The following is a 25022-nucleotide window of genomic DNA, read 5'->3' on the forward strand; positions in this document are numbered from 1 at the left end:
ACAATTGCAGAGACATTTTACAAGCAGTACACTATTGTTGGAGTATACATTTGTTTTCTCTTCCAAGACTTAATTGCTTAACACAGCTTTGACCTTTAACATTAATCTCAGAGAAAAACCAAAATGGCAGCATCTTGGAAAACTGGTCCTATTTATAAACTGCTAAATGCTCAGTTATGGTTATAAAGCACTCCACTGTATTGTGTTCATTTTATAGGATACTACTCTGATCAGACTTTCCACTCATATGCACTAGTGATGTGAATAATCCCTATGACTAGCAGTGGAGCAGGGATTTTGTCTGTGACTATATATCCACTTTTATTCAACTCCTACATATCAAATACATTCCCAGAGGCAGAGTTCTTCATCCATTCTTGAGACTATTGACATCTCAGAGCTATTGACATGGGGACTATTAAATGCAACCATATTCTGCATAAGAGGAAAATCTGATAGCACCCAAGTGGAACTATTAAAAGAAAACAAAAGAAAGACTAAGCAACATATGATAGGACAGCAACTGTTAAGGTGGTTAGCATGTTCTCCTTGAAAAGCTGGTTAGCCTCTAAAAAAAACTGCAAAACAAAAACGTTAACATTATAGTTATCTGATGAATGTCCCTAATAAGTTTAAAAAGAGCAGACAGTAAAGTTAAATTGGACCACACCAACTTGAAATTAGTCATTTTAAAAAAAAGATGCAGATACCACACCTGCCCCTGAGTGTTCATCAAATTTGTGATTTTACAAATATCTCCCCCTCTTCATTTTTTTTTAAAGTTTCTCTCCCCTGTTTCTGTGTTAAAGACTCATACAAACGTAAGAAAAATCAGTGAAATTGATGATATAGTTATGAAATGTAAAAAATGAAAAAAAAAAAAACAACTCTATTCGTTTTCAGCTACCGTAATCTAGGTGTGACTTGTAACAATAATAGATTTAAATAAATATATCTCCAGATTTTTTAGTAATTATTAAAGTTGACCGTGTCCCTTCACAGTGTAGGCCTGACCAGAATTTGAACCCACTGCAGATCACTGTTCACCTGAAGTTCTCAGTGCTTCTGGATACCCCAGCAGCCACAGACATGGTAGGCACCCTTTTCCATGTACGTCTGGCAAGCAGGCTGTGTCCCTTCTATTGTGTTCAGACTTTGTTATGATGATTCACATATTCATGTTCTCCAGGCTTGACCGCTCTAATAATCCTCTAACTATTAATGAAGCCGACAATCTTAAATAAATAAATAAATAAAAAGCGACAGTTGACTTAGCACTGTCTGCTTAGGAACGAAGGCTGACAAATGTACATCCCCTGGAGTGCTCTCCTCACAGTCTCCTTGCGAAATACCACGTCAAATTCAATGTTTCTGTCTTAAACTTCAAAGCCACATAAGGGGTAGGTCACATTTCCCGGGGACTGCCCGACCCTGCTTCATGATGACTTCCCATGGTTTCTGTGTTCCACTATGTGCAGGAGTCAGAACTTTCTGCACAACTGCTTCACACATCTGGAGTTAACTCCCAGAAGATATTAAAATGACTACAAACCACACTGATTTCAGATGAAAATTTCCAATCCACTTTAAATCATCAGCCTTTCCAACTTAATGTAAGAAAAAGAAAAAAAGGATTCAAAGTAAAGTCTCCTTCAGTCAGCTAGGCATAGGAGAAACATTTGTGTGTTTGGAGAGGCACTCATATCTCAGCAATGGGGGCCATTTAAGAACCTAGATAAACAGATGAAGCCAGTGACCACAGACTCTAACAGACATGCACTTGCAGGTACTGTGGTATGACATCACATCCTTTGTGTAAGTCTGCCTATTCCAGTATAAGAAATACGTACATCTTCCTTGCATGAAGAGTTTTTGTAAGATCATGTGTGTGTGTGTGTGTGTGTGTGTGTGTGTTTCTTTTGCTTAAGTTTTTTACATTTTCAGGTCATTAGAGCTGGTTGGGAATTTACTGTTATAATATTTTTCTGATGGAAAAAATAGATTGCTACTGAAACAGTTTCCCAGCCTCTAGTTTCATTACTGGAAAACAGAGCTGTACCTTTCTTCTTTCCTCTTCCTGTATCTGTGGTAAAGTAAATGAGCCAACTATACCAAAAGGAGGACTTGTGGCACCTTAGAGACTAACCAATTTATTTGAGCATGAGCTTTCGTGAGCTACAGCTCACTTCATCGGATGCATACTGTGGAAATCGCAGAAGACATTATATACACAGACACCATAAAACAATACCTCCTCCCACCCCACTCTCCTGCTGGTAATAGCTTATCTAAAGTGATCATCAAGTTGGGCCATTTCCAGCACAAATCCAGGTTTTCTCACTCCCCCACCCCCATACTCACACAAACTCACTCTCCTGCTGGTAATAGCTCATCCGAAGTGACCACTCCCCCTACAATGTGCATGATAATCAAGGTGGGCCATTTCCAGCACAAATCCAGGTTCTCTCACCCCCCCCCCCCCCACAAACTCACTCTCCTGCTGGCAATAGCTCATCCAGCAGGAGAGTGAGTTTGTGTGTGTGTGGGGGGGGGGGGGGGGGTGAGAAAACCTGGATTTGTGCTGGAAATGGCCCACCTTGATTATCATGCACATTGTAGGGGGAGTGGTCACTTCGGATGAGCTATTACCAGCAGGAGAGTGAGTTTGTGTGAGTATGGGGGAGGGGGAGTGAGAAAACCTGGATTTGTGCTGGAAATGGCCCAACTTGATGATCACTTTAGATAAGCTATTACCAGCAGGAGAGTGGGGTGGGAGGAGGTATTGTTTTATGGTGTCTGTGTATATAATGTCTTCTGCGATTTCCACAGTATGCATCCGATGAAGTGAGCTGTAGCTCACGAAAGCTCATGCTCAAATAAATTGGTTAGTCTCTAAGGTGCCACAAGTCCTCCTTTTCTTTTTGCGAATACAGACTAACACGGCTGTTACTCTGAAACCAACTATACCAATTACTTATGTTGTAGAAGATCATTTTTATAACTTTGTCATCATTTACACTATAGTGTTAAAGATTTGCATGGAAAATGAACATCCTAGCTATATAGCATATATATAAAAATCAGGGCAATTATGATGGAAATTACATTCTTATTTTAGGAGCTTAACCTCTCCTCTTGCAGTATCCAATTCAATTCTAGGAAAGGAATCAAAGTGAGTTTGCCAAAAATTCTGTATGTTTTTTTTTATGAAGTGGTAACTTTCATAACCTGCACTTCCCACCTTAAATCCATCTAAATTAGAAAAATGTGATGTTAAAATAGTTATGGAATATTTTCCCCACTTTAAATTACATTAAATCAAGCATTAACAGATTTTCAAAATGTATGAATTTTGATATACAAACAAGGGCTTTTAGAATTTTATTTTTAATATGATAAACAAAGCAGACACCAAATTATGTCTAAGAGCATGTCTACCCTACAGGTGCTGCAGCTATACTTCTGTAGTAACATAGTGTAAACACTTCCTACTTCATAGTTTCATTCAAACAGTGTTTTGGAGCTTATTTAGATCATATCACTAAAGGGGTGGTGGAGACAGTTGCTTTGAGACCCGTATTCTATTCTTTAATTCGTGAAATATTACATTCAGACCTGGCTTGAGGCACAAATTAAAGAGTTTGATGACCCTAGCTGTATAAAACTGTGCAGTGATTTTGCAAAGTGAACAGACTTTATGCAAGAGAACAAAGGTTTTGTGCTAGGAAACACCTTATAAATTTACATTTTAGACTGTGTTCAGCACGAACACAAATGAAAACACAATGGCCTCCTTCCCAGCTGATAGATTATAGGTAAGGCTATGATTTTGTCTCAGAGGTTGCCGAAGTCACGGAATCCATGACTTACAAAGACCTCCAGGACTTCAGCTCTGGCAGCTGGGAGCTGCAGGGCCCCACCGCCTCCCGCAGCAGCAGGGAGCGGTAAGGTACCCCTGCTGTCATGGGCAGTGGGTGTACCCCAGGAGCTCCCTGGCCGCCGCCACAGGGGGTAAGGGGGACCCCGGCAGCACCTTTGGCTGCCGCCGCAGTGGGGACCCCAGCAGCTCTAATCCGTGGCTGGGGAGGGGCCAGTGGACCCTGCAGCTCTGAGTCCCCCTGCGTGGTGGGGGCCCCAGAGCTTTCAGCCACCCCACAGCTGGCCAGTCCCTTCCCATTTCATCATGGATATTTTTAGTAAGTGAGAGACAGGTTATGGGCTTCTGTGAATTTTTCTTTATTGCCTGTGACCTGTCCATGACTTTTACTAAAAATATCCATGACAAAATATTAGCCTTAATCATAGGCGTGTTGTGGTGCTGAAAATTTCTGTAGAAAGACAGTGGTGAACCACTCCCTTTGTTGACTGATCCATTGGATGGCATTGAAATCAATCTCATAGGATTAAATATGGATTTTGTCACTAAAAAGGTACTATAGACGCACCTGCCTCCCCCCCTCCCCGCCCATAAAAAAAAAGGATAATAAATACAAGTGCTGACAGCTGTAGGAAAAAAGAATGGTAGATAACCTACTGCCCTGTCTATTTAGGTAAGCTCCAGTATCATGTCGAGCTACCCAATAAAAACAACCCAAAATTCATGCCAATATCCCTTCATTAAAAGAGAATTTTCATTTGGCAACATAACTGATGACATGACTACAGATTGACACATCTAACTTGTTAAAGTAACTAATATTTGACATTAGGCAGAAGAGGTATCACCTATGTCTGTTCCTGAAGGGGATCAACCCATCGCAGGATAGGCAGGGTTTGAATCCTGAAGTTTTAGATTCCACCATGAAGGCAAGGCAGTTGGTGTGACGTGCCTCGCCCTGCTAGAATACCAGGTTGTGTCTTAGTTTGGATTTTCTTTAATTTTTTTTTCATGGGGGGGCTGTGGAATGGAAGTATGTGAAGATTTTGTCTCCTAAAAGGTTGAAAAAGAACCTGTTTAAAGTCTCGGAAGAGAGTGGTAGGTCTGATGCTCGCTGGGTTCAGTCCTGCTGCCACAGGCGGTAAATGGGAAATAAGGGTGGGTTACAGCCATTCTACTCTTCATACCCTTGTACAGGAGCAGAAAGAGGCACAAGACACATGTGCAGCCCAAAGAGAGACCCTTTTATACTGCTGTATGGCAGCATTAGTGATAAAATTCCATCAGTCCTCACTTTTTTTCCCAGTACACTTTCAGCAGACATGCAGTGCACATACCAGGAAAGGTATAGTTTTTAAAAACATTTTTGAAGTCTTTACATATAATATACAAGAAATACTCAGTTGGGCTTTTATTTTCAGTGTAATCAAATAGCTGTAACAGGAAGAACTATATTAATTTTCCTTTTTATTTTTCATTTTAAAAATTACATTGATTAAAAATCCAACAACAAAGAGTTTCAATTTTTCTACTTAATATTTAACTCAAATACTTAAATGAATGTATTTGAAATGCCAAGAAATCTTTCTTTAGTGGCAAAGATTTTAAGTTTGTCTACTGAGAACACTGCCATCTAGTGAATCCCAAAATATTGCTGGAAATAAATTTGATAAGCATATGAACTCAAGAAATAATCCCGATGGCTTTTGCTTTTTTACCCCTCTTCTTATTCCCCTGCACCTTTTTGGAATTTACTGTGCTTGTAATAAACATTTCATCCAGAGAAGTAAAGCACCATAACAGAGTGAACAAAATAAAATAATGCAGAATCTGTTTTCCATTCTCCATGTTCAAACTTCAATAAGATAGGAGAGGTTTTTGATACAGTAGTTAAAGTCTCAGTCTTAAAGTTATACCAAGCTCTTTAGAGCAAACTAGTAGCCTCTCTCTGCACAAGAACAGTCCATGCACAAAATCTAAACTTCTGTAAAAAAAACCTAAGCCTCCAACTGAAATATAAGTTGGAGTCAGAGGGTAGAAAATAATTAAGTTTGATCATACCACTGTTTGTTTATTTATTTTTTTTAAGGAAAAAAGAGAAACGTTTAAATATATACATATATTTTCTTAATTCTTGAACTGTGAATCAGGTGAGTTACGCTTTATGAAGCTTGCTCACTTCTCTTCAAAGAATTGCCGAACAGACAAGTTACAGTGCTAGTTTGCAGGATGCTCAACCTTTGAGAAAGGTATAACCGATTATTAATATTTTACAGAGGTTCAAACTGAACTCCATGATGGGAGAATATATAATTACAGAATTTTGTGCAGAATATTTTCATAACTGTAAACTGGGATTTTGCTGCAGAATCGCCAGGCAGGTTACTGGGAGTTGTATGGCTAAATTATTTTGCATTCCTAATTGGGTACATCTTTGCGGTCTCTCTCATAGGCTCTCAATTCTTTTCTTCACAGAAAGACAAGATAATCTGATTAGTAATAGACATAACATATACCCAAGATATTTCAAACTTGTTATTCGGAATACTGAAATAGAGTGAATGTTATGTACTTAGTATCACCAGAGAAACACTTACCCCGACAGCATCTCAAATATCAGAATTCCTAGAGCCCACCAGTCCACGGCTCTTCCATGACCTTTACTCTGTATCACTTCTGGCGCAAGGTATTCTGGTGTGCCACACAGCGTCCATGTTCTAAGAGAAATGAACCAACAAAAAACATAACATCTAAACTTTCACTTACTGTTTTAAAGGGCTGGATTGCAACTATAATTAAAATTAATACTGTAGGCAAACTAACGTTTGGAACAGTCAAGTTCACAAAGCTCTAAATGTATATTACAAGTGGCAAGTCAAGAATACTGCTGTTCTTAATCATTTCATACAAAGTCAGGAAAGACCACTGTAATTATCTACTCTGAACTCCTATAACAGAGGCATAGGAAAGTGAAATGTCTTCCTCAGGGTCAAACAGGAGGTTAGTGATAAAGATAGGAATAGAAACCAGGTTTCCTGATTCCCAGTACAGTACTCTATTCACTAGACCAGTGGTCACCAACTCATCGATTGCAATCGCCTGGTCGATCCTGGAGCCTCAGCTAGTCGATTGCGATCTCCAGGGCTAAAAGTCTGGCGGCGCAGCGGGCTCAGGCCGTTAGGCTGCCTGCCGTGGCCCCATGCTGCTCCCGGAAGTGCCTGGCTGCGGGCATGTCTCTGCGCCCTGGGGAAAGGGAGTGGGGGGGTGCGGTGGCTTTGCACACTGCCCCCACCCCTGTAGCTCCCATTGGCTGGTTCCCGGCCAATGAGAGCAGTGGGGCGGTGCTTGCAGGCACAGGCAGTGCACAGATACCCGCTACTCCCCTCACCCCCAGGGGCCGCACGCAGAGACGTGTCAGCAGCCAGCCACTTCTGGGAGTGACATGGGGCCACGGCAGGCAGTCTGAGCCCTCTGAGCTGCAGACCAGGAGCCGCCTGTGGTAAATGCCTCCAAGCTGGAGCCTGCACCTTGCACCCCTGCCTGCACCCAAACCCCTAGCCCAGAGCTGAAGATTTTTAGAATCATGTTGTTCATTCTATTTATCCATTCACATTCCTATATATACATCTTATTTTCATGCTAGGACATTTCCAATATTTATAATTAGAATTTAACATATTTTGTAAGAAAAAAGAGAGAAATAGGCAAAAAAAATCAGTAAAGTACACAGCTTTCATCTAATCCTGAAGACTGCATCCACCATGCCAACCCACAAAGCTTGCAGCTCATACAGAAATGCATCTTTTGTAGTCCTCTCAAAAGCCAAAGTTCTCCAAATTAGCTTAAATATGCAGTAAATAAATAACTTTTTAGACAATTTAAAATTATGTTCCTTATAGTGCGCTGTAGTCCTGAGTCCGAGTCACCTGTACAATCATAGAATATCAGGGTTGGAAGGGACCTCAGGAGGTCATCTAGTCCAACCCTCTGCTCAAAGCAGGGTCAATCCCCAACGAAATCATCCCAGCCAGGGCTTTGTCAAGCCTGACCTTAAAAACCTCTAAGGCACTTTTGGTCAGTCAAGAATAGTATTAGTAATACTAAGAATAGCAATAGTAGTAACTTCAGCATTGTGCATGGCGGCAATGAGTTGTTTGTGTAATGCTGCTAAAACCTCCAGTAAGCTCCAGCCATTGACAAAACCCATCTTGAATCTTCTGATTCAGTATTTAACTTTGTACTCTGATCTCTGCTAGTCATCAGTGTGCTACAACCCTACCCCTGAGGCTATTTAAGGCTCCCCGTGTGTCTGGAAATGACAACTTCCAGCAGAATCCCAGCCCTCCCTTTTAAACGCATCTGAAGGACCCGTGCCAGAGCTCCCTCCCATACCCTGCACCCCCTCCCACACCACAACACCCTGTCCCAGCCTGGAACCCCCTCCTGCATACAAACTCCCCCCAGAGCCCACACCCCTCATCTCATCTTGCACCCCAATACCCTGCACCAGCCCGGAGCCTGCTCCTGCAGCCAAACTCCCTCCTAGGGCTTGCACCCCTCACTCCTGTACCCCAGCTCCCTACCCCAGGCTCAGCCAATGCACACCACACAGTTGAGAATGTTACACTGATTTGCAACAATCCCGAAAGGATTTTGGATCTATAAACCATAAATGACACTAATAAAGAGTAAAACTCATGAACTGTCCAGTGGATTCTATGAGATTAGGTGCAGTGTGACCATATGACGCCTGCACCCAAAGCCTCTCCTAGAGCTTGCACCCCTCACTCCTGCACCCCAACCCCCTGCCCCAGACTCAGCCCAGAGCCCCCTCCCACACTCCGAACCCCTCGGCTCCAGCCCAGAGCCTGCACCTCCTCCTGCACCCCAATGCCCTGCCCCAGCCTGGTGAAAGCGAGTGAGGATGGGGGAGACAGAGTGACGGAGGTTGGGGGAAATGGAGTGAGCAGGGGCGGGGCCTCGGGGCAGCAGCAGGGTAGATAGATCCTGGGTTGAACTTAAGTTCAAAAAGTGATCTTGTGCGTAAAAAGGTTGGAAACCACTGCACTAAACTATACTGCTTTGAACTTTGTTCCAGTCTAAAAATCAATAGGGATCCATCAAACTTGTGTTTGTGTTTTAAAGCTCAGTTTACTTAGAAATATTTATTGTCGCAAGAATTATTGGAATATCCTCTCTCCGCAGATACACAGGTCTGCTAAAATTTAAACGCTCTGCAATGTAATTCAAGCAAACACTTGTATTATAGTATATTACATATACACACACATTTAACTTTCTGCTTTGACTCAGGGCTCATTTATTGTTTTGTTAGGATACATTTCTAGCCATTCAAAATGTATCTTTACTATCCAAGGTTACGCACTGTTATTAAGGAATGTTATTAAGTGGTAATTCAGCTGTCTATGTTATATACAATAGATAACTAATTGTTGTAATGAACTAGAATGCCGAACTGCTCTCTGTGAAACATCTGTGCCGCATCTCTTTCAGAGTTTCGCTGGCTTTACTATCTTGAGATTCTTTTTAAGTGTGAAAATAAAAATCCTGTTTTCATTTTTGAAGACCTGCACTTCCCTCAAATGAAGGAGTCAAAAGATAAAGCCTTAAAGAATATTCTTGAGTTGAAATGGGAAAAAGGGGCATCTGCATCACAGAAGAGGTATGTAATCTTACTCCTTGTCAAATTTTGACAAAAAATACTCCTAGAATTAATGAGAAAAATCATTTCAAAGCTTTGTATCCCACCACTATAGCTGCATTTGAAATAAAAAACCCCCCCCCCCCCCCCCCCGCAACTATACATTGGCTATATCTCGGGGCCGGGGAGTGTTTTAAGAGTCAGGCCTGAGATTTTAAATTGGGTGTTTATGAGAAAAGAAAAGACTGTTGAGGCAATCCTTTAAAAGAGGGCTCTTACTGTAGGAGTTTAAGTTTGATAATTTTTTAAATGTGGCAAAAGTTAAAGATGTTTTGCTCCAACAGAACTGTCAGAATACATTTTCAAACACACTCCTCTACGTGCCCAGCATTTCTTGAATCTGTTCATTAGCCTGAAGGTACTCCTTCAGTTTTTACCATAAGAAGCTTGGGGTATTATTTTTAAAATTTGGAAAATGTCTGATGATTAGAAAATACAATCTAATACATACAAATACCCAGACACAGCCCTGCTTTAAACACTAGTGCCATCTAGCAGTAGCCTGAAAGAGGACTATAAATGCATTACAAGGTATGCAATCAGTCTTAAAAAATGAAATTTTCAAAACAAATACAAAACAGAACCATATCATTTTAGGGTTTGATTTTTCATTCACATTAATTTGTCAAGTGCTACTGAGCCAGATTCTAGCCTCTGACTATGGACTTTATGGACAGAAAACAATGCATGCAGCACAGAAGGGAGCTGGAATCTTCTTGGATTCTGATCTTCACAACTTATTTGTGGCCAGATTTTTCAGATAGAAGAGGCCTTATGAAATATTAGAGCATTGCTTCCAGTGCACAAAAGATTACGTATCTTACTGCTAACAATAAGATTAAAATGAGCTGTTTCCTTAACTACTTGACAGTTTAGTAATGGATAAAATTACTCAACTTGCAAAAGGAAAATGACAAGTGTAGGGAAATATAATTAGAGAGTACCTGGTCAAACAGGACTATTGGGTTTTACTACTACCCAACAGGCCACCTGTTTTGACTGCTAATTTTATCACAAACTACTTATGTTAACTGATTGCCCACACACATTTGCAGGCGAGTGTGTTAACTCTTCGTCACACTGGAATCATTAGTGTATCTATTTTTCTCACACGGCATTCTCCTGGATATACTTGTGCTTTTACCTTTTTATTTTTTTAGATTTATAAAATACATTCATTCCATGTTTCAGGAATGTAAATAATTCGATAATGTTTTTTAAAAAAAATCAAGTTGCTCTGCTGAGATCAATAATAAAGTTCACCAAGTTCATAAATGGCAAGTCCCTCCCTCATACAAAAGTTCTGGGAAAAGTGACCAGCCTTACAGAATATTTATTGGCTGCATGCTTCTATTTTCTCTGAAAATATAACTGAAGCAGAAAGGCAATTAATCTTTAACGGAGTAGACAAATTATTTTAAAACACTACAAGATTTTTTATATCTTAGGTTCACAAGGTAGGAATTAAAATAAAGCAGGAAACCGAAGGGTATGGAAATTGTCTTGTGTAGGATTGTAGCTTAAATTCCCACTAAGCTGTGCAGTGGCGCAGCAGGCTATCAGGGGCCCCGCAGGCTTGCCCCGGGGCTGTGGTAGGGAGAGAGGATTCCCCCCAACCCTCTCTTACCCCAGTAGCCCAGGGCTGGGGGAGAGGCACCTCTTTCTCTCTCCCCCCCAGCCCCGGAGCTGCCATGGCAGGGGGGTCGGGGGGGAGGTTTGGGAAGAGAAGACAGAGAAAGTGGTGTCTCTCCCCCAGCCCTGGGCTACCGTGGCAAGAGAGGGTTGGGGGGAATCCTCTCTCCCTACCACAGCCCCGGGGCAGCCTGCACCCCAAACCCTGCCCCAGAGCCTGCACTCGTAGCCAAAACACTCACCCCCTGACCCTGCAACCCTCTGCCCCACCCGAGCCCCCTCCTGCATCCCAACCCCCTAATCCCCAACCCTACGCCAGAGCCAGCACCTCCAGCCAGAGCCCTCAACACCCCACACACACCGCAACCCTCTGCCCCAGCCCTGAGCCCCCACCCACACTCCAAAGCCCTCAGCCCCACCCCCGCCACACATCACCTCCCTATTGGTGCACATAAAATTAATTCTGCACACGGATATAAAAAATTAGATGGAATATTGATTGCAGCTGTATTTTCATAACAATGTGCATCTAGTCTTGTTCTTAAAACTTTAAGCTATCAGAAAAGGCTTTGCCCAGCTTGTCCAAGCAAAATGTATTCAACTAGAACTAGGGCTGACAAGTGATTAAAAAAAAAAATCACAATTAAACGCACTGTTAATAGAATACCATTTATTTAAATATTTTTGGATGTTTTCCACATTTTCAAATATATTGATTTCAATTATAACAGAATACGAAGCGTACAGGGCTCACTTGACATTTATTTTTTTTATTACAAATATTTGCACTGTTAAAAACAAAAGAAATAGTATTTTTCAATTCACCTAACACAAGTACTGTAGTGCAACCTCGATCATGAAAGTTGAACTTACAAATATAGAATTATGTACAAAAAATAACTGCATTCAAAAATAAAACAAATGTAAAACTTTAGAGCCTACAGGTCCATTCAGTCCTATTTCTTGTTCAGCCAATCGCTCAGACAAATAAGTTTGTTTACATTTGCAGGAGATAATGCTGCCTGCTTCTTGTTCACGTCACCTAAAAGTAAGAACTGGTTTTCGCATGGCACTGTTGTAGCTGGCGATGCAAGATATTTACATGCCAGATGCGCTAAACATTTGTATGTCCCTTCATGCTTCAACCACAATTCCAGAGGACATATGTCCATGCTGCTGATGGGTTCTGCTGTATAACAATCCAAAGCAGCGCAGATCAACGCATGTTCATTTTCATCATCTGAGTCAGATGTCACCAGCAAAAGGTTGATTTTCTTTTTTGGTGGTTCGGGTTCTGTAGTTTTCGCATAAGAGTGTTGCTCTTTTAATACTTCTGAAACCATGCTCGACATCTCATCCCTCAGATTTTGGAAGGCACTTCAGATTCTTAAACCTTGGGGCAAGTGCTATTGCTATCTTTAGAAATCTCACATTGGTAAAAACGTAAAACCCTTCTTTACATTTTGTCAAATGTGCAGCGAAAGTGTTCTTAAAATGAACAATATGTGCTGAGTCATCATCTGAGACTGCTGTAACATGAAATATGTGGCAGAATGCGCATAAGAGAGAGCCAGAGACATACAATTCTCCTCCAATTCTCCCCTAAGTTAGTCACAAATATAATTAACACATTATTTCTTTAATGAGCATCATCAGCATGGAAAAGTGTACTCTGGAATGGTGGCCGAAGCATGAAGGGGCATACAAATGTTTAGCATATCTGGCTCGTAAATACCATGCAATGCCGGCTACAAAAGTCCCATGTGAATGCCTTTTCTAACTTTCTGGTGACATTATAAATAAGGAGTGGGCAGTACTATCTTCTGTAAATGTAAATAAACTTGTTTGTTTTAGCGACTGACTGTATAAGTAGGAGGACTGAATGGACTTGTAGGCTAAGATTTTGCATTGTTTTGTTTTGAGTGCAGTTATTTAACAAAAAAATCTGCATTTGTAAGTTGCACTTTCACAATAAAGAGATTGTACTAGAGTACGTGTATGAGGTGAATTGAAAAATACTATTTCTTTTGTTTTTTACAGTGCAAATATTTGTAATAAAAATAATAAAGTGAGCAGTGTACACTTCTTATTCTGTGTTGTAATTGAAATGAATATATTTGAAAATGTAGAAGAACATCCAAAAATATTTAATACATTTCAATTGGTATTCTATTGTTTAACAGTGTGATTTAAACTGCAATTAATTGACAGCCCTAACTATAACTAAACAAGTCAAAATATTAGATAATTAAGATTGTAGGGTTTTATGCTGGCTCCCATCACCGTAGTATCCGAATGTCTTTACTGTAAGTCAACAGAGGAATAGCCAAGTCCTCAGTGGACGTCAAGGTTTACTTGGGTGGGGCTGTATAGGAGGAAGGGGTTTGGCTTATTTTATTTTTGGGGGGGAGGGAGGGTCGGGTGCCTAGGTGGGGTATCTATATTGTTAGTATCATTCTTGCAACAGCGTAAAGGATTTTTCAAACCCTTCAAAAAGAATTTAATAGTGTTTCCTGAAGATGGTCAGGAATGTCCTTTGGAAGTTCATTCCATACCTAGATTCCCTCAGCTGACAATGCATTATCCCCAGCTCTTATATACTTTGCCCTGTAAGACACTCATTTCTACAGTGAGAGAGCAAGAGCACTTTACAGATAGGTAGAATACTAGTCCCTAACCCAATGAATTTAGAATTCAATTAATTTCATGATGAAGTCAATGGGAATCTATCCATTGATTTAAATGGAAGTTTGATTGGGGTCCTGGGTTATAACTGTTCTGCACAGGCAAATCATGTCCATGCAGAATTTCATTGGTCTGCATTTGTAGCAGGATCAAGGTATGTGCAAACAATAATGATTGAGATATATTAAACATATCCTTCACTTCAACTCAGGCAGATACATTATTCTTATTGTGGTGCTTCCACCAACTGAGAAACAAACTGCTAATTGTAATCCACAAAATAATAACTTAATTTTGCACAGAAGTATTGTGTGGGTGTCTCCAAAAACATCTTAGTAGTATTAATATTATTTTCACCGGTTTCAAACAGTATTGGAAATTAAAGTTGTTACAAAAGGTCTGCTCAAATAAATCACATTCTATGGGCCAGTTGTGGCTTGGGATTAAACATCTCTTGTGCTGGAGCAAGAATACTCCAAAAACTTTAATGATGCTGACTTCACCACACTAACTGAAGTACCTTGACTTCCCTGAACGCTTTCCCCACCTTTAACTGAGGTTAAAACACTAGAAGGAAACCAATAGCTAAATTATCTAAAATTTCTACCATGTAAAACATTTCCCTACACCTTGAAATGTTGTGATGGCTTGTTCCAAAGCCATTTCTTAAAATCTTGAGTGAAACCCTGCATTGGATGGAGTATTAGCAGTCTTTTCCAAAACTTAAGCTCATTTTCTCCATGTTTTCAGTGAAGGCATCTGAGGGAGAGCAGTACAGAAAACAGTGAGACAGCAAGAGAAATAGGAAAATGGTGTACAGAAGTAATAGCTTAAAATAGGTGTTTTGTCCACTAAAAACCACACATGAATGAAATTAAAACCAATATGGGACTTTTATATGCTCATTCTCTTCTTCAGGCTATTGCTGATGCTTCTGTATCTTCCTCTCTTCTCCTTTTATCTCTTCCCATTTTCCCACTCTTGCTTTTGAGGTAATTGGAATATATGTTCCTAATCACATGCCTGTTGATGTCTAGGCACTTAAGCTCAAAAGTACGTTTAGTCCCGGGTGAGAGAACAAGAGCGAAAAAAAGATAATCAGGAAGTTAAGTGAGGACACACTACTTTGGAGGAAGCCACCCACATGAAGCGGAAAATTGGAAGAAAACAGTGAGTGATAGAGAAGGAAGAAAAGAAGACAAGTAAACATAAGAGAAGCAGAAAAGAGACAGCTCCTTGTTTTCTAAGGAGGGTTGGAGAAAAGAGGCAGGAGAGAATAGAAAACTAAAGAAAAATCTTATCTGCCAGAAACCACCACCTTATCATTCACAGACTGAAAAATTACTATTTTAGGGCAAAAGCGTAATATGGAGCTGGCTCGCTCCATGGAAAGCTCAGGTAGACCCGAGAAGCTATGCGTACAGGAAGGACAGTGCAGATTGCGCAATCACGGAGACTGGCGCAATTTGCTCCCTTACACATTGTGACCAGACAATCAGTGAGAGGATTTGGGAGGGTTTAACCTGGCCCACGTCTTCTTGTTATTTCCTGGGATGACATTCTCCACCCTTTTGGGCTTACCAAAGCAGCAGACCTTGTGTTCATCAGAAACTACAACTGTTTAAACCAAGGCACGGTGCGGAACTCTGTGTGGGCTCATTTATCTTCTGTATGCTGCACATGGGCTTGTCACTACCTGGCCTGTGGCAGCCAACGCATTCGGCCAAAAGTAGGAATAACGGGGGGAAAAAAAAAAATGAAGTAACCCACAAACTAAAGGGAACAGAAGAGTGAGAAATCAGTCACATTTCATGCTCAAACAATACCCTCCTGAACCATTAATCTTAATTACTCCTTTTTTAGAATACTTTGACAGCAATTTACTTCAGGCGTTTAAGAGGAAATATCAATAAATTGACATTTTTGCCACTTTTGAAAGGGAATAATCTTTACATGCAAACATTATGAAGTGTGAACCAGTGATACACAAGCTTGTCATGTTTTATAAGGCATTCTAATCCTTAGAAAGATGTCAATGTAAGTAACAGAATAATCTAAAGGCCAGGGTACAAGCACTAGGAATGGTATAATTCTATTTAATTCCTTTTTGAGGGAAGAGAGAAACAACACAGATAATCTTGAGGTACTTCTGCTTTGATGTATAACCTGGCCTGGGCAGTTTCTTTGTAGCAGCTGTGTTAGTTTTCAGAGTTTTGAATTGTTGTATTTATATTTTTGTACAGCTCCTACCTTGGGGTAAGTGCTCTATAAATTTAAAATATTATAGCTATATAGCCACTACTTCTCTGCAATTGTATTAGGAAAGCTCTCCCTTTTTATAGATGCACAATAATACATTATAGCTATAAAGCCACTACTTCTCTGCAATCAATTGTGTTACGATAGCTCTGGTTTTATAGATGCACACTAATATATAGCAGTGGTGGGCAAACATTTTGGCAGGAGGGCCGTATCTGGGTGGGGAAATTTCATGCAGGGCCATGAATGTAGGGCTGGGGTTGGGGTGTGCTAGGGGGTGCAGTGTGCAGGAAGGGGCTGAGGGCAAGGGGTTGGGGTGCAGGAGGGGTGTGGCAGGAGGCTCAGGTCAGGGGGTTGGGGTGCAGGAAGGGTGCAATGGGGGCTCACGGCAGGGAGTTGGGGTCCGGGAGGGGTGTGGCGGGGCTCAGGACAGGGGGTTGGGGTGCGAGAGGGAGTGCGGTGTGCGAGAAGGGGCTCAGGGCAGGGGGCTGGGGTGTGGGAAGGGGCTCAGGGCAGGGGTACAGGAGAGGTGTGGTAGGGGGCTCAAGGCATAGGGTTGGGGTGCAGAGTGCAGGAGGGATTGGGGTGCAGGCTCTGGCCTGGCGCCGCTTACCTTGAATGGCTCTGGGGTGGCTGTGGCGCGCAGTGGGGCTAAGGCAGGCTCCCTGCCTGCCCTGGCCCCTCACTGCTCCCGGAAGCTGCCGGCACCATGTCCCTGCAGCCCCGGCGGGTGGGGGGGGGCAGAGGGCTCCACGCGCTGCCCATGTCTGCAGGTACCTCCCCCGAAGCTCCCATTAGCCGCAGTTCCCCATTCCCAGCCAATGGGAGCTGCAGGGGGCGGTTCCTGCAGGCGAGGGCAGTGCACAGAGCCTTCTCCCCCCCCCACGGGCTGCGGTGCCAGCCACTTCCAGGAGCAGCGCAGGGCTGGTAATCCCACAGGCCGTATCCAAAGCCCTGTCGGGCCAGATCCAGCCCGTGGGCCATAGTTTGCCCACCCCTGATATATAGTAAAAGAAATTGTAGTCATTTTAAGTTCACAATAATACGAAGGGAGAATAATATTTAACCACCAGAAGGAGATTACAACTAGCAGCATGGGTTTGATAAATTACTATTTGTGGCTGGTAAATACCATCCCCATTGCTGAAGAGCGTACTTTTTATTACTCTCCTTATCTCTTTTACAGTTGGAGTAGCTATAAATTACACACCATTCTACCATACTCAAGTCCAACCTAATGCGAGGTGCCAGACTATAATCTTATCATCTACTTTTCTGAAATAGGACAGAAAATGTAAACAGTATACAAAATACAGGAGAGGTATTACAGTATAATATTACAGAATATATTTAAATTAACCCACTTTCCCTTTGTCCTGGATTTTGAATTGCTAAAATCAATGTATATTGTTCAGTCACACTGTTGATGCTGAGTTATACCCATTATACTTAACCTCCCCAAACACCAAATTTAGATCAGTCACTAAGTGGCAGTATCTACATTTAAAAACAAAATCATGGGAATTAGTGCCAAATACAATAGTTCCAAATAATTTACTACATGCAATAAAGGTTTGTTTCTTGTTAGTTAACAGAATTCAGTGAATTGAAGTTTTATGAATTTCTGAAATAAGAATCGCCACCAGCTTATAATCACTTGTGTAAATCAGGTACTGTCTCCATAATGTCTATTAAGACAGTCATTAAAGATCTTCCATTCAAAACAATGTTTAAGTTAAATTTATTCATGCAGGAAAGGAGCAATCATTTCTATATTATTAATGTAAAACAAATCCAGACAATCCAGTGAAATGTGGTGCTCAGAAATTAAAATTAACCTCACTTTATCACAAACCTGACCTCCAATGTTTAAGAACCTTTTCTATTTCAGGACAACCTCAACACATGAGATTCATTCATGTTTTAAAAACAAGAGCTACTAGATTTCATATATGCCCAGCTTTAACTGAATTAAGACAGAATTAAACACATATTTGATCTTTGGCATTTTTCAATTGATCTTTAGCCTCAATGTGTTTTAGGTGTTCACAAGAGTTGGCAGAATCTTTTATAAATAACAGAACACCAGTCAACTGAGGTTATGCCCAACCAGCTTCATCTTTAGTCAGCACAGGATTGGAAAGATGCAAGCAAAAGTTTGTTTCCCAAGTGACCTTGCTGTTATGATTCAGCCTGCCATGTTCTGTTTTTGTCACTTTAAGGTATATGTTAGGGTAGCTGCAGCTGAGCCACTTCCATTTGGGTCCCCTTTGTAAAATCCCCACATATGCTAAAGTAGAACAAAAGTGATCATAGAGATCAGCATAATCTCTCATCAAGTTTGTGTAATATTGTTAGCATTAGTATATGATCCAGTCTAGTTTTTAGCATCCAAATCAAATGGGGTTTCCCTTACCCTGCAGGCCAACAGAGTCCTCATTGTCAGGGATTTTTCTCTAATATTCAGTTTAAGTTGTTCCTTCTTAAATTCATCCTCACATGCTAACAACCACCTCCCCTTTCCTCCCAGATAACACCTAAATATATTCTTTTACACTGTGCCCATTACCATCTTTCCAAGGTTTATGGATAGACCAAGAGATACAAGATACACTATTCAGACTTCACCCTTACATGATCAAACAAATACCCCTTTCTACCAGAGAAAGGCAATAGATGTGTTTCACAAAACATATACAGCAGCATATCTACAGGGGAGACGGTATGGGCCATAAGATTTTTCAGTGAAACTGTCATTATGCCTTCAGTCTAAGTTTTTTCATAATTGTATTTCAATAATACAATATGCTAATGAATTACCAAATTTACCAAACTGAAATGCACTCTGACCCCTCTACTTTCAAAAAGTCTCTCAAAATGTAACGGTAACAAGAAAATAAATTATAATGCATTCCAAAGTTAAACAACTTTTACTTCTAAATCTGAACGATTAATATCACATTTTAACACTGATGTTCATATATTAAGGTTTGCTCATTTCACATGAGTCACTTGGCGTTTTGCAGTGCAAGTATGAAATATCAAGTGCACAAAAACATCTATAATGTTTTGTAGAAAGCGATTCCTTAGCCACAGTGGAGCTACTTGCTATAAATATTGCTGAATACTATCTACTGTACAGTAGTTTGTTTCAGTATTACTTTCCTCCTGGTAGTAAGGGTGTAATGTGGTTCTCTTAAATGTCAACAACGCTAAGAGTGAATGCAAAACTGAGCACTGAAAGTAAACATTACTTCTCACCCAAACTTATGTTTTACTTTTTAAGTGTGATTTTAAAAAGTCTTACCTATCCACCAGCTTTTTAGCAAATCCAAAATCTGTAAGCTTGATATGCCCTTCTTTATCTAATAATATATTTTCAGGTTTTAAGTCTCTGTAAACGATTTCTTTGGAGTGCAAATATTCTATTGCACAAATAATCTCTGCAGAGTAAAACAGTCCTGTGCTGTTGTTGAAACGCCCCATGTTGCGCAGATAACTAAAAAGTTCTCCTCCAGGTACATATTCCATTAACATGTATAAAAAGCGTTCATCATGATAGGTCCAAAATCTGTAACAAAAAAGTCTTTATTAAATATTGAGCCAATAAATCATTTGTTAAACAAATAAGATATTCTGTAAAATGGTGTTGTTCCATAGTCTCAAGGAAAGAAGTGTTCTAAAATAATGCATAGTTAACTTGTGGATTTCATTGCACAAGATATCTCCAAGACCAAGAGCTCAGTAGGATTTTTAGGTGCATTTGGACTGGTATATGGATAAGATTTCCCAGAGTTAAATCAGGTAGGGGAGAGACACCCACCCCTGCCTTAGACAAGATATAAACTTTCACTCTTTAGGGCACAAGCCAACAACTAACTGGCCAAGCTTAGAAATAAAGCTTCACTTTGTAGGTAGGTTTTCCCCATAATTGTCTGTCATAGGGGTTCTTGTGCATTCCTCTGAAGCATCTGATACTGGCCACTATTATAGATACAGTGAGCCACTGTTCTTTATCTTTATCAGGACAATTCCTGTGTTCCTATATTGTATTCAACATAGTGCAGCCCAAATGAAAAATAAACAGTGATCTAAATTTGGAAAACTGCTTATGACAAAGTGTCTAAATGAAGAAAAATACACTATAGTCAAACCATTTTTTTCATTATTTAAGTCATGTCTTAATAGAAGTTTCATATCTCATCATCTTGCACTTCTATAGTGTCTTCCATTCAAGGTTCTCAAAAGGATATTTCACAAACTGGAATGTGAGCTAGTAAAGGATTATCGTCCTAATTTTAACTTTAGGGAAAGTTGGGAAGAGAACTTTAGTGTCTTGCCAGAAGTTTGTGGCATAGCCAGAAACAGAACTCACATCTTTTGACACCCAGTCCTATGACTTAACCATAAGACCATCCTGACTTGCACAACAAAATTATGATGTGGATGTTGGTAGCTGCTGCACCAATGACAAAGGGACTAGCTTTAACGAGACCCTCAGTCTTGACTAGGGCCTCTAAGCACTACTATAAAGAAACATCTACTCCCAAATATTAATCTGACAATAAATACACCCATCCTACCGATACTCTTTCCTCTTTCAATTGAGAAATACTGCTTTTTCAGTAGTACTACTACACCCAGCAGTCAAAAACAAGCTATGCAACATGAGGAAATACATTCCAGCTCATTTAAGTCAGAAGGAAGAGAGAGGTTGATCAAAACATGCTGGTACTATTAAGTACAAGTCAACAACTAATAATAAAGGCCGAGAGACAGAGAGTTTGTGTACATTTGTGTGTCTCACATACATACATAAGCATGCTTAGCACAATGGGGCCACACTCCTCAATCATGGGCTCATGGCATTAGACTAAAGGTAGTAATAATTAATAAAATAGCAAGTATAAATTAGAAATACTGTCTCACAAAAAGTTTTGTACTGAACACAAGATCATTATCTAGCATATCCTAGAAAGTGAAGATACATTTGTTTCCACCCATAGTGAGCAGACCAAATACCATACTGGCATCCAACCTGTGGGCCTAAAGAGCAAATGTGTTAAGAAGAAAGTTTGTATTGGAGTATCAACTGAACATGTGTTCTGAGACACATCCTGCAATTTCTAAACAGAATCATTCCCTTACTGCTTCTGCTGCATCAACACCACCCTACCCCCTGCCCACTGCATTGTAGGGAAAGGGGGAGAAAAGCAGAGTTGGCTGGAAAATGGAGATCCCTACCACAAAAAAATTCAGAGACAGCTCCGCCTCTTAGCCTCCACACCCTAGCTCCGGGGCCAGAGAGGCAGAGAGCTTGGGCACTCAGCCTCCCTGGCTTTAAAACTGGGGAGGGGAAGTGGGCGGGGGGGGGAGAAGGAGGAGGGCGCACAAGGAGTGGAGGGCTAAGAGGCAGAACCAGGGTGCACCACCACACCAGCCCTCCAAGAAAAAAAAGAGCTTTTGTCAAATTCACAGGCAGAAAGTAAAATTGACAAATTCCTTCTAGACAGGCAGCAAAGAAGCCCTCATTTCATTATTCCCTATGGGAAAAAACATTTCAGTTATGTGAAAAGGGTATTCTCCTGTCATAAATATTCTAATTTAACTCTAAAAAAAATAGCTTTTGCTGCTCCATTACATCTGATTTTCAGACAGGCTGCGGGAGCCCCAGGAAGAGTAGGATAGTAGCTCAACTGGTTCTTCCTAAGTCTGTGGGAGACTTGAGCAAAGTAAGGCTTCATTCCCTGACAAAGGAACCTGAGAAAGCCTAGCAGAAGGAAAAATTGAGACAATGAGAACTAAACCAGTACAGCTCCCAATTCTCAGCCCCAGCACAGGTTAGCCTGGGGGAACAGGGCACAGAACTCTGGGCCATGCTTGATGATGTTAATGTCTTTTTCAAACAAGGATGTGAAGGGCTGCCATTGACATCTTTTCTCCTAAACAAAGTAAATCCTAATGCCATTGTTCTACCAATAAAAATCTCTGATAAACCCTTTCCACAACCAGTCAAAGAAGAATTGTGCTATGGAACATGCTGAATAAGTCAAACATGTATAGTCCGGAGTTGAGAGATTCATTTTAAACAGGGCTGTCAATTATTCGCTGTTAACTCACTCGATTAACTCAAAAAAATTTAATCACACGGTTTAATAAATTTCAATTGATATTCTATTGTTTAATATTTTGGATGTTTTTCTACAATTTCAAATACATCAATTTCAATTACAACTCAGAATACAACGTGTACAGTGATCACTTCATATTATTTGATTACAAAGATTTGCACTGAAAAAACGATAAACAAAAGAAATAGTATCTTTCAATTCACCTCATACAAGTACTGTAGTGCAATCTCTTTCTCATGAAAGAACAACTTACAAATGTAGGAGGGTTTTGGTTACATAACTGCACTCAAAAAGAAAACAAAACTTTGTAGCCTACAAGTCCACTCAGTCTTACTTCTTGTTCAGCCAATTGCTTAGAGAAACAAGTTTGTTTACATTTACAGGAAACAATGCAGCCCACTTCTTAATTACGTCACCTGGAAGTGAGAACAGGCGTTCGCATGGCACTGTTGTTGCTGGCGGTGCCAGATATTTACGTGCCAGATGTGCTAAAGATTCATATGACTCTTCATGCTTCAGCCATCGTTCCAGAGAACATGCTTCCATGCTGATTGTTATACCAATAAAATAAAAACCAGCAGGATCTTATTAGAGGGGAAAAGGCAAAATACCACATTTATTGTGAATACAGAAAGAATCATAGTAAGCATTTAGTTATAGCTATAACATTCCATTCAATTTCATATTTATTCACACATTCATTCATTCATTCATTCACACACACAGGTTCTGCAAAGTTGTTATCATATTTACCAGCCTTTAGAGTTGCTCATGCTAAGCCACTGGCCAGGTGGCCTGGACATGAGGAGGGAACAGGGTCTTGTCAGATGCTCATCTGATGCTCCTGGAAGTTGATTTGCAGAATCAGACCACAAAAGTCTCAATTTCTAGAGTCCATTTTTATAGGAATTTCTTCCTATGCCAGTCTATGGGAATTGCTTCATCATGCTGTTGCTGAATCTATCAGCAGACAGCACATTCCTGACGGCTTCGTGCTGCCAGATGTTATCTTCTTCTTTGGTTCTCCCATCCTTGAGGCTGTTGGGTGGATTCCAGTCTGCCCTCCAGAGGTCCTCTGGTTATTTCCACTTGATGCTTTCTTCAGCCGATGGACACTGGATTCTTAGGCTGGCACCTCCCTTATCATTCAGTTATTATCCACACCAAGCATCCATCCACATACATCCTCTATCTCTATTTTAATCACAATTGTTAACAAAGTGAGATGAATACAACAAAAGGGTAGGGAGTCTCTGGGTGCTGTTTCTGTTGTTACAGAGTATTGCTTTGAGTCTCTCTCTGTGTGAGTAGTAGTTGTTACAAAGAATTGCTTTGAGAACAGACTCTGACTTAGAATGTACTAACACAATTAGCAGCTTGCAAGTTTCACACATAGAGGGAAGAGAAACAGTACCAAAAACCAAGAGACCTCTTAATTAGTAATACCCTAGAATTTAAACTATGGGGAATCAAACTCATTTGTGGTTTTAATACAGAACTACTTTAATATGATCCAACATGATGACACCAGTTAAAAAAAATAATGCGTTAATTAAATTTGTGACTGAACTTCTTGGGGAAGAATTGCATGTTCCCTGCTCTATTTTACCCGCATTCTGCCATATATTTCATGTTATAGCAGTCTCGGATGATGACCCAGCACATGTTGTTCGTTTTAACAACACTTTTACTGCAAATTTGACAAAATGCAAAGAAGGTACCAATGTGAAATTTCTAAAGACAGCAACTGCACTCAACTCAAGATTTAAGAATCTGAAGTGCCTTCCAAAATCTGAGAGGGATGAGGTGTGGAGCATGCTTTCAGAAGTCTTAAAAGAGCAACATTCTGATGTGGAAGCTATAGAACCCGAACCACCAAAAAAGAAAATCACCCTTCTGCTAGTGGCATCTGACTCAGATGATGAAAATGAACATGCCTCGGTTCACACTGCTTTTGATAGTTATCGAGCAGAACCCGTCATCTGCATGGATGCATGTCCTCTGGAATGGTGGTTGAAGCATCAAGGGATATATGAGTCATTAGAGCATCTGGCATGTAAATATCTTGCGATGCCGGCTACAACAGTGCCATGCAAATGCCTGTTCTGACTTTCAGGTGACATTATAAACAAGAATCAGGAAGCATTATCTTCTGCAAATGTAAACAAAACTTGTTTCTCTTAGCGATTGGCTGAACAAGAAGTAGGACTGATTGGACTTGTAGGCTCTAAAGATTTATATTGTTTTATTTTTATTGCAGGTTTTTTGTACATAATTCTACATTTATAAGTTCAACTTTCATGATAAAGTGATTGCATTACAGTATTGTATTAGGGGAATTGAAAAATACTATTTCTTTTGTTTTTTACAGTGATAATATTTGTAATCAAAAATATAAAGTGAGCATCATACACTTTGTATTCTGTGTTGTAACTGAAATCAGTATAATATGAATATGTAGAAAACATCCACAAATATTTAAATAAATGGTATTCTATTTTTTTTAACAGTGCGATTAATCGCACAATTATTTTTTTTAATCACTTGACAGCCCTAATTTTAAGAAATTAAGCAAAACAGCAGCCATATAGACAAGAAGAGTAGCTCAGCAGTAGGAAATCGTCAAACCAGACAACTCATCTTTAAAAAAATTACTGGTGACGTGAGGCAAAATGTGGCCAAAAATGGAAGACCGGGATGATCTGAATGTGAACAC

General features: G+C 40.3%; 1 protein-coding gene across 1 annotated transcript in view; it reads right to left on the reverse strand.

Annotated features, from left to right (window-relative positions):
• Window positions 1–25022, reverse strand: part of PRKX (protein kinase X-linked) — a 122250-nt gene that overhangs the window by 32154 nt on the left and 65074 nt on the right. The window contains exons 3-4 of the mRNA XM_037899761.2: window positions 19483–19746; window positions 6475–6594 (exon numbers count right to left, since the gene is read on the reverse strand). Coding sequence (XP_037755689.1) covers window positions 6475–6594; window positions 19483–19746 — 384 coding nt within the window. The remainder of the gene's footprint in view (window positions 1–6474; window positions 6595–19482; window positions 19747–25022) is intronic.

Source organism: Chelonia mydas, chromosome 1 (assembly GCF_015237465.2).
Source record: "Chelonia mydas isolate rCheMyd1 chromosome 1, rCheMyd1.pri.v2, whole genome shotgun sequence".
Classification (NCBI taxonomy): Eukaryota; Metazoa; Chordata; order Testudines; family Cheloniidae; genus Chelonia; species Chelonia mydas.